General features: G+C 38.0%; 3 protein-coding genes across 7 annotated transcripts; all 3 read left to right on the forward strand.

Moving 5' to 3' along the window:
* The first annotated feature begins 1235 nt into the window (after positions 1-1235).
* On the forward strand, positions 1236-4923 carry LOC120015386 (stem-specific protein TSJT1-like). The gene is made up of 5 exons (XM_038867792.1): positions 1236-1543; positions 3087-3327; positions 3422-3542; positions 3787-3896; positions 4547-4923. The coding sequence occupies exons 1-5, from the start codon at positions 1341-1343 to the stop codon at positions 4580-4582; spliced, it is 711 nt and encodes a 236-aa protein (XP_038723720.1). The 5' UTR covers positions 1236-1340; the 3' UTR covers positions 4583-4923.
* A 1636-nt stretch (positions 4924-6559) lies between these two features.
* Positions 6560-9583, forward strand: LOC120014344 (nuclear transcription factor Y subunit C-3-like). Of its 4 annotated transcripts, none has more exons than XM_038866264.1 (3): positions 6560-6741; positions 6898-6938; positions 8510-9583. In XM_038866264.1, exon 3 carries the CDS (start codon positions 8521-8523, stop codon positions 9286-9288), a length of 768 nt encoding a protein of 255 aa, XP_038722192.1. In that variant the 5' UTR covers positions 6560-6741; positions 6898-6938; positions 8510-8520; the 3' UTR covers positions 9289-9583. The 4 variants fall into 4 exon arrangements, with proteins under 4 accessions (XP_038722192.1, XP_038722193.1, XP_038722194.1 ...); XM_038866265.1 differs by having other exon boundaries at positions 6655-6741; positions 8507-9583; XM_038866266.1 differs by lacking the exons at positions 6560-6741; positions 6898-6938 and adding an exon at positions 6987-8272 and having other exon boundaries at positions 8507-9583.
* An 834-nt stretch (positions 9584-10417) lies between these two features.
* On the forward strand, positions 10418-11919 carry LOC120015351. 2 transcript variants are annotated; one of them, XR_005471744.1, is made up of 2 exons: positions 10418-10672; positions 11298-11919. XR_005471744.1 is itself a non-coding variant. In XM_038867735.1 (2 exons), exons 1-2 carry the CDS (start codon positions 10725-10727, stop codon positions 11604-11606), a joined length of 378 nt encoding a protein of 125 aa, XP_038723663.1. In that variant the 5' UTR covers positions 10418-10724; the 3' UTR covers positions 11607-11919. The 2 variants fall into 2 exon arrangements, 1 of the variants encoding a protein (XP_038723663.1); XM_038867735.1 differs by having other exon boundaries at positions 10418-10793.
* The last annotated feature ends 733 nt before the right edge of the window (positions 11920-12652 follow it).

Consider the following 12652-nt stretch of genomic DNA (forward strand, 5'->3'; position numbering starts at 1 on the left):
AATCAAGTTTTACTTTTTTCGTATTGACACCATTTGACAGATCACAACCTTTTTCTATTTTATTTTATGAGGAGAGAGTCCTCGACGGACCCGGTCTCTGGAGCGTATGGGATCGAGTTTATATAGAGAGTAAATAAATATTTTTGGGTTCAGGGGACAATGGCCTCAAAATTTTTTTGTATTATTTATTAATTATTTCTTCAAAAGTATGAAAAATAACATTGTAAATCAAAATATTATAGGATAGATGTGAGTAATAATTGAAAATTGATTTATAAATGTTGTCGATAATTTTTTTATAAAGACTCTATTATAACTTTATCCAAGGATTAGTTATGGATCTTTAAAATACAATACTAAGAACTCTATCAAAGGATAAGTAATGAGTTATGGGTTTTTAAAATACAATATTACTAATTTATAAGACTATACTAAAGTACTAAACTCATTTATTGAGCCATTTAAAATTACCTAAAAGTTTAAATAATGTTAATAGACACTCTAATGGTAAAAATGTTTTTGTTATAATTTGAAAAATTGGTAGAGAAGAAAGTTTGGTTCATCAAACACTTGAGATATTGTCCCACATTAGGGCAGATGTACATGCCCTAAAAGAACTCTCAAATGTTATGGGGTTGGGCACCTCTTATTAAGCGAATGGATTCTCGACAAATTTTGTGGTAACAAATGTTCTATGTTCTCAAACCCACAAAGCAAATATCAATTTTGTGTTGGGTGGTGATTAGCACATTAGGTATTTCCTCTATGTTTTTTTTATAGATTGAAGTAGCTATCAGACAACTGGAAACTTAAAGGTCCATCCATGGTTTTTGGTGTAACAAGCTTGGACCCGTCTATAATTAACTTTGATTAGTAGACAATATTATACTCTTCCCACGTTAATACGTTATGACCAATGATTTATCATACAATACACAACAAAATGTTTTATCACGAACACCTGTTCTTGCCCGTATCTGATTATCTCCCTCATCGGCGGATATACACATTCCTAAGCATCGACGGCTAATAAATAAAGGCCATCGCGTCGGGCCCATGACTCCTCCACGTCCTCTTCCCAACCTCTCCAGAATAATCGCCGTCTCTGGGGCCCACTACACTTGCCTTCTCTTTTTTATTGGATTTATAAAAAAAATCAAAATTTAAAAAGGAAATGTCCAAAATATCCTCCTCGAGGACCTCGACTTGTCTATAAATGGAAAGGCCCATCCTCCGCTAGAACTCTCCATGTACGTGCTCTGAACTTACTAGCTAGAGCGAGAGAGTTGTTTGGTTTTTGATTGTTTAGAAGAGAGAGAGAGGCCTTTTGTTGTGTGAGAATGTTGGGAGTGTTCAGCAGCGCGATCGTTTCTCCACCGGACGAGCTTGTTGCCGCCGGTTGCCGTACTCCGTCCCCAAAAATGACGGCGTCAGCGCTGGTGAACCGCTTCCTTGAGACCAATGCCTCCTCCGTGTCCGTGCAGATCGGAGACCATGTCCAGCTGGCGTATACTCACAAGAACGAGTCCCCTCTGCAGCCAAGGTAATTTCTGCTGAACACTTCTGCGACCTCGTGATTACCGACCCTGCGGACGTTAATATTGTTTTGTTTCTATAATTTCACAAGTTTTTAGATCCTAAACTGATAAATGATTGATATGTGGTTACTATACAGCTAAATACATATATCTTGATCATCCGATGCTTAGAGCCTTTATTTGGCTATGAAAGTGAGAGGAACAGTCGTGTGATCACACGGTGGGGGATCCGATCTGTCTGCGTTGATCTACCGTCGCTTTAATTCTCCAGATAAATGATATGATAGTAACAAAGAAGCATAAATCCATACAAAAAAAAAAAACAAAGAAGCATAAATTTGTTTGCATCTGCAATATAGTAGGCGAATTATTAGTATTTTAGTTCATATATTTAATGGAACGAAAACATGAAGAGATTCGGATAGGATGACCGATGATCATGATCGAGAGTCGAGACTCCATGAAATCATGTTGGTGCTTGGACCATGCCATGCCTGTTCCGATGACGGCGATGGTTGGTGAGGCCTACGAGGGCCGGGCCAGGCCAGGCCAGGCCATACCTGCGGGGTCAAGTAATATCTTGTGTTCCACGTGGCGATCATCCCGCTTTTCTAGGATTTGTCGTGAAGCGACTATTTAGTAATCACACGCCATCCGTGTGCCGTTACATAGTCAGACGAGTCAGAACGTGAATAACCAGACACGTGGACGGTCATGATGATATCTTGCACAACGTGGACGTCTGGTCCTCACTGCTGTCCTTGAAAGTCGAAAACAATTTGGTTTGGCTGGAGTAGACTGAAGAGAAAGGTTCTCTTTTTGGTAGACGGAGATGGAAAAACTGGTTCTACTGATAACTTCGTTTACGTGTCTAGTTGGATAATTAGTTATCTTTTCTTTTTTTATTCTTACCAATTATGTGCTCTGGGTTCAATTACTTGTTTATTTATGTAGCTATTTGCGTCAATTTTTTTGTTACATAAACAAGCGTAGGCCTCCATGGTTATGAATCATTGAATTTGTATCTGTAATGGTCTTCGCTGTCGACTATTGTTTGACATCCTGCCAAGGCCTGTGCTGGGTTATGGGAAAGGAATAGGATAAAGTAAGGATAAGGATGAATCTAAGGATAAGATTACATTGATGGGGACTTATAGGGTGGTCCTACAACCCAGGACTCATGATCCAGATGGATTCATACGACATTTATGGACTTGAGGTACCTGCCTGAATACTTTATTTTATGGGGATCGAGTACTTTTTTTTTTTGGCATGGGGATTGATTGGTCAGCCAGACTAATGTGTTATTGTCGTAGTCTTCTATTGAGCTTTACTGATGTGTTGTGTTAGTATTTTGCTTCCCCTCGTCTAAAAAAGTAGTGGTGTAATGTAAAAGTTTAATGGAATTCAATATAGAAATGGGAAATCAACCATTTTTCTGATGGATTCAAATGTGATTGCGTTATTAAAACAGATTTTCATTCAACTGATACCATATAGCGTTGAAGTTATGAGATTGCTCAAGTTTTTTGTTACTGGGTGTGGCAGATCATTTGCTGTCAAGGATGACATCTTTTGCTTGTTCGAGGGAGTGCTTGACAACTTGGGAAGTTTGAGGCAGCAATATGGACTTGCAAAGTCGGCAAATGAGGTGATTTTGGTCATTGAGGCTTACAAGACTCTTCGTGATCGGGCTCCCTACCCTGCTAACCATGTCGTTGGCCACCTCAGTGGGAATTTTGCTTTCATTGTCTTTGACAAGTCTACTTCCACCTTGTTTGTGGCTTCTGTAAGTTATTCCTACCACCCATAAAATGTATTGGTAAAGGAAATAGCCCTAGTTCGTCTCTGATAACGATTGGGTTGGTTTTTTATTATGACAGGATCAATTTGGAAAGGTTCCTCTCTATTGGGGAATCACTGCTGATGGATACGTGGCCTTTGCCAATGATGCTGAATTACTTAAAGGTGCTTGTGGCAAGTCACTTGCTTCTTTTCCTCAAGGTGGGTTAACCAAAATATTTTGCATACTAGGAATAAATTATTGCTCCACAGAACTGCTCTATATATGTAATACTGTGCCTTGTCTTCGGATTTTTGTGTTGGTGATGGGGATTTATGTTTCTTTTCCCATCAATTATGTCAAGCATATTGATAAGTGAATACTATTATTGTCCAAAAATTTTCAGCTTTCTTTTAAATTTCTATGATGGTCCAGGTTTTTTGACAAAGCCTCCTTGTATTGCAGGATGTTTCTTCTCCACTGCAGTTGGGGAACTGAGAAGCTATGAGAATCCTAAGAACAGAATCACCGCAGTTCCAGCTAGAGAAGAAGAGATATGGGGTGCTACCTTCAAGGTAAAACGATGGTTGTTTCTTTTACAGGTTCAACATTTTTTGCAATTTGGTTTAGATATCTCTTCTTTAATTACATGGTTCACATATCTTTTATGATCATAGCAGTAGGCAGTAGCACCCCTCTCATGCCATATCGTATCTATATACATACTCGCATACATCCATCCACACATACTAAAATGAATTAGTCTTTTAATGTTAAAGAGTAGTCTAAACCTTAAATTTTGAGGAAACTGTCTGTACAAAATGCTTTTGAATGCCACTTACCTGGGAATGCATAGCATAGTAGTTAACTCCAATTCATTCGTCGATCATAATGATGCAGTTCTAGTGAAAAAAACATTGTATGGTAGCCTTAGCCCTCCTTAATAATTCATATATGGATTACTCTTAATTATCTCTTATATGAAAGAAGTTTGGTCGAAATTAAGTTATGGCTTTTGAAGTCCCTAACATAACCTGATATGGGCAGACTAGCAAAAGTTTTCAACGCTGTTTCAAGAAGATTAACAACCATAGTTCCTAAGTGCTGCAATTTTTTCTTGATAAGATATTTATAGGGGCGTTGGTCCACCAATTCTCCTTTTGAACTATGACCCAATAATAACATAATCCAACTGACTTGTCAAGCTCGTGGGTTGAAATTGCAGGTGGAAGGGCCAGCAGTTGTTGCAGCCACAGAGTAGAGAGGTCAGTTCTTCTCTATGATTGTTCATATCCATGTGTCCGTCCGGAAGAAAAAGAGTTGTTTCTAGTGGGTTGTAAACGGGAGTGGTGCTTAAGGAGTCAAATGAGAAAACATCATAAACAGTGTTAACTGTCGATCTGTAGAATGGGCGGCTGAAGCACCATGCTTTGTGAAAAATGTAGTATTGTAGATGGCTTTTTATCTACTTGGGTGCGTTGCTTTCTAATTGGCCCCTGCCCAAGCTACTTATGTTATGTATGGTTGGTTTTTCTGCTTCAATAAACGTTTCTTTGAATGTTTTTAAGACCACATTAATGGCATCGTCTTCTTTCTGCAGTTTATATTTGATTACTACCTAGGTTCCATGCATACAGTGTTTCATTATGCAAGATATATAATGTCATTGTTTGTAGCCCCAGGAAAAAAGTTCCCATACATTACAAATTTGAAGAGGATCTTGGTAACATCAATACGGTTTGATCTAGAAAGGCTACAACAAACAGAGCAATGATACAAAGTTACAAACTCTCAATTTACTGCTCTCATTTTATCCTCAATTTATGTGGTTTGTGGAATGGTTATTGAATATAAACATACAGGCCCTGGTCCTCTTAAGATCCAACATTTCCACATCAATTAGGGGTAAAACGGCCAAATAGGGTCATAAATGTTAAATAACGGTTTATATTTGAGGGATTTACTTAAACACCTAAAAACTCTAACAAAGGGGAAGTTGTGCTTGACTGAGTTCGACCCCACTGTTTCGATACTATCAGCAGAGGCCGGGATGCAAGGGCGGAGCTTTCGTGATATGGTACTGTATTATTGATGTGAGTTGGTTCTTTTTTAAATTTCAAGTTTGCACAAGATGAATTATATATACATAAAAAAAATTATTTATCATTTTTTTATAAGCCTCCCAAACTAAATTGTAATGCTCAGCAAATAAGTCTGTGAAGGATATATATGGTGGAACTACAAAGACTTTCAATACAAGTTAGAAAAATAGAGCAGTGGACACGTAAGGCCACATGTGATTATAACTAATGGTCATCTTTCATAGAATAAGTTTTACAATATGATTAATTTAATTTAAAGTATAACCTTCTTTTAAGTAACGTAATTATGAATCAATTGATTTATACCTAACTCAAAAGCAGGCCGAGTTAAACACCATTTTGTCCTCTTCTCGTCTCTCTCTTTTTTTTTTAAAGAAAAAGCTCTCAAATCTCTTCTCATCTTCAAAAATCGATTGGGAAGGAGGAGAGATCGAACTCATTTCCTCCTCCCATGAGTTTGACGAGCCATTTCTCAATCTAGATTTGTTTTATTTTTTATGTTTTTGTGTTGAATAAGAGTTTTTGTTCTCCGGCTATAGATCTCTTCCATCTATCGCGGATCTTCAATCATCGACGTTTCTGGTGTACTCCAACTACATATATTCGGTTTTCTAGTGATGAGATTTTCAGAGTTGAGGGAAATAGACCTCTCTTGTTGTAGCGGAAGCCAAGATCCTTATTGTAAAATCCTTGTTGTAATCTGTGTGTTGGTTTTTTTTGTTCAGTCTTTGTTACCCGACGTAGATAGGTGGAGTACGAAATCATCTGGCGATCATTCGATGACGTCCGGTATAATACGGTTTCGTTCAGGAATATCCTACGAGAGCCGTCTTTGTGTTTGCGTTTTTTAGTTTTTTTTTTCCCTCTTTTTTTAATCATTTTAATTGTACTACATCTTTATGACGATACGAGTTTCTACGAGTCTCAATTACTTAATTTATTGGGTATCTTAATACAATCAGGTGTATGAATTTAAAAAAAAAGGGAAAAAAGAAAAGAAAAAGCATGCTGAGTTGGTAGGGTAGAATCGTCAGAACACAAAAGGGAAAGAAACAAAAAGCTTGTAGCAGTATACGCAACAGTGAGTTTGTTTTTCTGTAAATTCTGTACAACTGCGAGGCTAAGATCGTCCGACCACCCGCATTGGTCAAACAGAGAGTAGGAGTCAGTCACGATGACGAACCAAACTGGCGCTTTTCTATAGTGGGAGACCAGAGACTAGAGAGTAGAGAGAACGACTTCTTCAAAACAAATAAATAAAGATTACATTCAATTAACACTACCCTTGCTCTCTATTTTCTTGCTCTCTATTTTCTTGGTACTATTTCTTTTCTGTTTACCATAAAAAGTTTCGACCTTTACTTGTTTTACAAATGGAAACTACATGATTTCTTTTTCTGGTTTGATTTCTCCTTACAAACTGCAACTGGGATTTTACTTCATCTGTCATTGATTCTTTCCCCAATTTTGTTAGGGTTTCAGAGTTTTGAAGAGCATCGGATTGGAAGGAGACAGGTAACGGTTTTGTTAGTTTATTTGATTCTGCTGATTATCAGATTGACTATAGTGATATCCGTTGATTAATATGTGATTGAGGAGCTTGGTTTTATTGGGGTTTTTCTGGGTTTTGGAGATACGATAATTTTATAAATTGTTCTGCTTCCAAGTGCGTGTCTTTCGTGCTTGCTTAGTTTGCCATAGTTTTTGTTGAATTTTGAGCTTCTATGCTTTGTGTGCGGAGGAGCTATGTGGGTAATCACATTATTGTATATTTCTGTTATATGAAGAGTTAATGTCATGTTTGGTACTGCATGGTCAATTAATAATCAAACCATGATGGCAGCAATTAAGGATCACTTATTGATTTGGTGAAAATATATTTTCAACATGTTACTAGGGTTAGGTAGATTCCTGCAAGACCTGCTACAAGACTTAGGTTGGACTGGAAGTTGGGTGGGATGGTTGTTTTTGTGTTTCTTACTTCCTTTTTCCTGTTTTTTTCCTCTCATTTGGGTGTGTGTTGGTGGGGGTGGGGTCGTCTGTTGCCTTGCATTGAATTTAGGCAGTGTGAAGGGGAAGGATTGGTATTCCAATTGCTGTTAGTGCCTTTACCATATACTTGAGATTAATTTAATTAGTTCCGGTTTTTTGTTTCGGAATTGTATTTCCAAATACCATTAGATTTTTCTATATTACTTTGGCATTGTCTCTTAATTACTTTGTATTTTGGGGATTCTATACTTAGTTTTTGAAAGAGCGAATATTATGAGCAATGGACTGCAATATCTCATATATAATATGTCTATCTCACGAGTCCCATGAAGCGTTTTGTAGTCCTTAGAATTCCATGCAATGGATGCCTGGTATTATGGGTCAAGGCGTATATTGGTAATTTTCAATACATTCCTAAATCGGTTTGGTAATTTTCAATTTCTATCAATACTTTACATGTGGTCATTTGTTCATTCCCTTTTATAAATCATTAGTGTTGTGTCGGTAGCAAGCTGCACCACTATAGTAATTTAATATCCTTTCCTCCCAAAAATTAAGCTATCTTTTCTAGTATGCCAAGTTGCCAACAATCCTTTTTTTAAGGTAAGCAGTTTACCTTGGGTTTATTTGATTTGAATGAAGGTCCAAGTGAATCTTTCAGAGGAGAGTATACAAAGGGGGCAAGTGTCAACCTTTTTTTTGAGGTTTTTAGAAATATAATAATGTTGGCTAGTCATATGAGATGTTACGATACAAAATAGGTTGGGCATCACTTGGCAGATGTGGGGACTGAAAGAAGGAGACTAAGCAGGATTGGGCGATATGATTTATCAATACCTGTAGGACACAATAAACAAGTATGTCTTACTAATAATGACGTGTTCTTTGGTATTAGATGGTTTTTTGAGGTTTTGTTTCTGACTCGATAATTTGTGGATTTGGGTTTTATGGGTTATTTTCAGTATTGGTCCAAAACTCCAAATGGTTTGCAGCTTCAACTTTTATTTGGGATTTGGAAATTGATGTACTTTGTGTACTTTTTGTCCTTTTGCACGTTTTTTGCTGTGGAAGTGACAACATAAATATTTTTTCAGGCAATTTACCTATGGATCACCAAGGTCGTGGACAGTCCCCAGCAGGTGCGGCTGGTAATGCAGCTCAAGTGCCATATGGCATGGCATATCAACATTCTGCTCCTGGATCGATTCAATCTCCTTCTCATCCTTCAGGCCTTGCCGTCTCTTCAGCTCAGCTTGCGCAACACCAGCTTGCTTATCAACACATCCACCAACAGCAGCAACAACAACTGCAACTACAACTCCAGAATTTTTGGGCTAGCCAGTACCAAGAAATCGAGCAAACTGCTGATTTTAAGAATCATAGTCTGCCGCTTGCTAGGATTAAGAAGATTATGAAAGCAGATGAGGATGTGAGGATGATATCAGCCGAAGCTCCAGTCATATTTGCCAGGGCGTGTGAGATGTTCATCCTAGAGTTGACACTGCGGTCTTGGAATCACACAGAGGAAAACAAAAGGAGGACACTCCAAAAGAATGACATTGCAGCAGCAATAACAAGGACTGATATATTTGATTTTCTGGTAGATATTGTTCCGAGAGAGGATATGAATAACGAGGTACTTGCATCAGTCCCAAGAGGGAACCTTCCGGTTGGAGGCCCATCAGATGGTCTTCCTTATTATTACATGCCACCCCAGCTTGCTCCACAGGTGAGTGCTCCAGGGATGAGTGTGGGTAGACCTGTGATGGATCAAGCTCTCTTTGGTCAACAACCTCACCAATATATGTCTCAGCAGATGTGGATGCAACAACAACAACAACATCAACAGCCGCAGCCACCTCCGGATTCTTAAGCAGATTGGGGATCGCTATAATGAACTCAAGAAGGATGGCATGAGCTGCCTGTTACAAGTCAAATCATCTCTTATAACAATTACCACATGTTTTGTCTAAAAACCTAAGTTTGTTCCTGTTTTTTTTTTTACCTAATTCACAACTCCCTACAAGGTAGTGAACTCTGGTGCTGTAGATAATTGGTTTAATGATTCTCGTTATGATTATGTTGAAATCTAAGTTTTTTCAGTTCCCTCATGTTATATATGGGTTGTGTACGGTTTTATTCTTTTAATGTTATTGTATGGTTGATTTCTCTGGTCTCTATCCTTTTCATGGCAGCCAAAACTTCCCACATACGAATTTGAAGGACGAAACCAGATGATTCCCAGAGTTGTTGAATCATGGCTCAGTGCATTTGTGATAAGAATCTCTCCTGTTAATTGGAGGTTACACTTTCTGTTATTAGTTCTAATATTAAAACTAATTCTGTTAATAGCATTTACTTAGCTTTGATTAGTGAATTGTCAATATTGCCCTGGCTTTGTAGTCCATTTCTTGTTAGGCCATTTTCGTTCTCTGTACACGAGGTCAAGGTTGAAAGGAGCTATCAATTTAAGTTCTCTTTGCTTTGTTTGCAATTTAGATGTTCGATGATGCCATAGCTATGTTAGCAATCCAGATCATTTGCGACATATTGTTTAGCTCAAGTCCATATTGGGCGAACCCAACCCCATATTTCCAAAAACAACAGCAACTATCTATCCTAATAAGCATCAAGAGCAACCCAACTGAACAATCAACATGTAATTCAAAACCAGACAAAGTCATCCAATTAACAGAGGCATCACCAACGAATCACCCTCTACCTGCCCGACCCTGATATCTACTTTGGTCGAGAACTGGAGTAATTTCTCTCAATATGTTCTCTAAATCAGCATTTAAATTAATTCCACTCGCAGAACTTAGTCCTTGCATTCTTATTTTCTGATGGGTGTGATCGCTGTCACCTCCATGAACAGACCTTATGAAGAACTGCTCTCCTTAGAACAACCGAGGAAGCTAAAAGTACAAGTTTTTGCTGTATTTAAAGAAACGCCGTCGTTTCAGTACTTTAAAATTTAAATAATATAAACAGGTTATGGCCGCCGCTTCAAGTGTGTCGTGAAGACGTGGAGAGAGAGCAGAGCACCGAGAGAGGGGATATGAACAGAGCAACGAAGCTGAACTGGATAAGATCCGGGTAAGTGGTAATCGGGTCCTTGGCATTTGGATACCTAACTCTGGAAATCGGGTTAAAGCCATTCCTTCTCAGAGCCCAACAACAACAACAACAACAACAGGAAGTTCTTCAGAATCAAGAAGAAACTCTAGACCGGGAATCCTGATTGCAGTAACATTCAGGTATTTAACTCTTCAATCCGTAAAGATTTTTCCACGCGAGTTTTTTTAGGGGATGAATTCAATGCGTCTTTACGGTGTTGATTGGTATTCAATACGGGTTTTGTGCTTCCAAGTCTCTCAGATACGAAAAATTCCTAGATAAACGAGCTGAATTGTCGTAAAAAGGCTTAATTTGTGAGGTTAACTATACATATTCAGATTGGTTGGATGGTTGGTTGTGTAAATAAATGAATTTAAATGATTCAATCCCAATTAGGGTTTTGTGGTTCCAGATTTCTGCTGGTGATTCTGACAACACAATTTGTGTGGTAGAATGCAAAATTATCCAAAACATTATACTTTGGGTGTGGGTGTGAAAATAGATTCGCAGTTACTCTACTCAGAAGTGCTAAAGATTGTCACTTGCAAAACACTGCTTTTATTTTGGCATAGCTTTGACAATAGCTTGGAAGTTGAACTATTTTGTATTCTCCATTTCTTTCATCTTATTTTCTTTTAGTTCATTGTAGGTGAATATATGTATTTCTTCTCTTAATGAGTTTCTGTGCAGTGTAGACATAGTTTAGGAGTTAGGAAGCTCCTTCTGGTTCTGATCTTACTTTTTTTATCAACAATGGCGCTGTAGATGTGGGGGCAAGAAAGTTTAGTGGCTAATGATGAAGAAAAATGCATGGAAGTGTGGGATCGTAGGCGACGAACGGCTGTAGTTCAAGTTCTATGCTATGTGGTATGTGACATATCATTGCATCATATATATTATCAGAGACAAGACAATGATGAGTCTACATCATCTAGAGGTGAAAAACGGAAGCATAGTGCTTGTGATAGAGAATTCGAGAAAATAAGTGAAGCAATTAGCACTGTTGCACATGGTATTAGGGAGGGAACACTCAGGCATGTGCGTATTCAGAGAGAGAAGTTTTTGCAGAATTAGAAAGGCTTGGAGTTGAGCAGCACTTACACTGCCTGCCTACCCTTTTCTTATTGAAGATGCTGCAAGAGAGAGAGCACTTTTTGGTTGCCCAGAAGAGGAGTGCAAGGATGTTTTGCTACAGATGATGTATAATCCACACTATCCATGATTCATTTATGGTTGACCAGACTTGGTTTAACTGTATAATACTGTTTGTAGATTTTTTATTTAGTGCTTACTGCCGCGATTTGGCCTTGGCATTTTCTGTGTCCTTTAAATTTCTCCTTGTTCCCTACTAGAATGATTTTGAAGTAAATGGTTTACTTTTGATGGATCTGATATGGCTTACATACAACATGCTATGATTTTCGGAGTTGAGTTAGCTTATGATGGGGTGGGTATGCACATCTCACTTGCACTTGTCTTACAAATTACTTCTGCACCGACAAGTTTAGAACTCCTACAGCATCTTAAATTCTCTTTGGATGTTTCTGTGCAACGTTATGTTGATGACTTGACAAATTATGAGATTTACTTCTTTCTAGCTGGCATCTTGATCATTGCATAAAATTTTCATGATAGGCATTACATTACATGATATCTTGAATAACTTCTGTAATAGAGCGTTAGTGTCGCATGGCATGGCATATTGCATAAGCATTTTGCTTGTTATCTTGGATGGCATGGCAGCAGTAGGAGGAACTTTGACATGATCTTGTTTTATGTCTTGATGGGAATGTTCTTGTGATCTATATAGGAAACAAAAGACTCTTTTATGTTCTTGTGATCTATACTCTTCTGGTTCTTAATGGTTCTGTCCCTTAACCTTTTTTCCATCTTCTTCAGTATACTTACTGTATGAGGTTCTCTCCTAATCCTAGGAATATCTCTAGGAAACAAAATCTGGGTATCTGAAAAGAAGTGTGAAAGCCATAAATTTGGACATCGGCTGCGTTAAGATGTTCATTGTCTCATGAATCATGATGCCCAAGGCCAGTTAAATCAACCAAAGCTGCTCACTCATGGACCAAAGCACGATCAATCATGAAATGATGGTTATATATATA

The sequence above is a fragment of the Tripterygium wilfordii genome, chromosome 14 (assembly GCF_013401445.1).
Source record: "Tripterygium wilfordii isolate XIE 37 chromosome 14, ASM1340144v1, whole genome shotgun sequence".
In the NCBI taxonomy this organism is placed as follows: Eukaryota; Viridiplantae; Streptophyta; class Magnoliopsida; order Celastrales; family Celastraceae; genus Tripterygium; species Tripterygium wilfordii.

Coding starts and splice junctions, on each gene's coding strand:
- LOC120015386 (XM_038867792.1), top strand. CDS start 1,341: ATGTTGGGAGTGTTCAGCAGCGCGATCGTTTCTCCACCGGACGAGCTT. Junction 3,543..3,786: donor ACTTGCTTCTTTTCCTCAAG/GTGGGTTAACCA, acceptor CTTGTATTGCAG/GATGTTTCTTCTCCACTGCA. Junction 3,897..4,546: donor TATGGGGTGCTACCTTCAAG/GTAAAACGATGG, acceptor TTGAAATTGCAG/GTGGAAGGGCCAGCAGTTGT.
- LOC120014344 (XM_038866264.1), top strand. CDS start 8,521: ATGGATCACCAAGGTCGTGGACAGTCCCCAGCAGGTGCGGCTGGTAAT.
- LOC120015351 (XM_038867735.1), top strand. CDS start 10,725: ATGAATTCAATGCGTCTTTACGGTGTTGATTGGTATTCAATACGGGTT. Junction 10,794..11,297: donor TGTGCTTCCAAGTCTCTCAG/ATACGAAAAATT, acceptor ATGGCGCTGTAG/ATGTGGGGGCAAGAAAGTTT.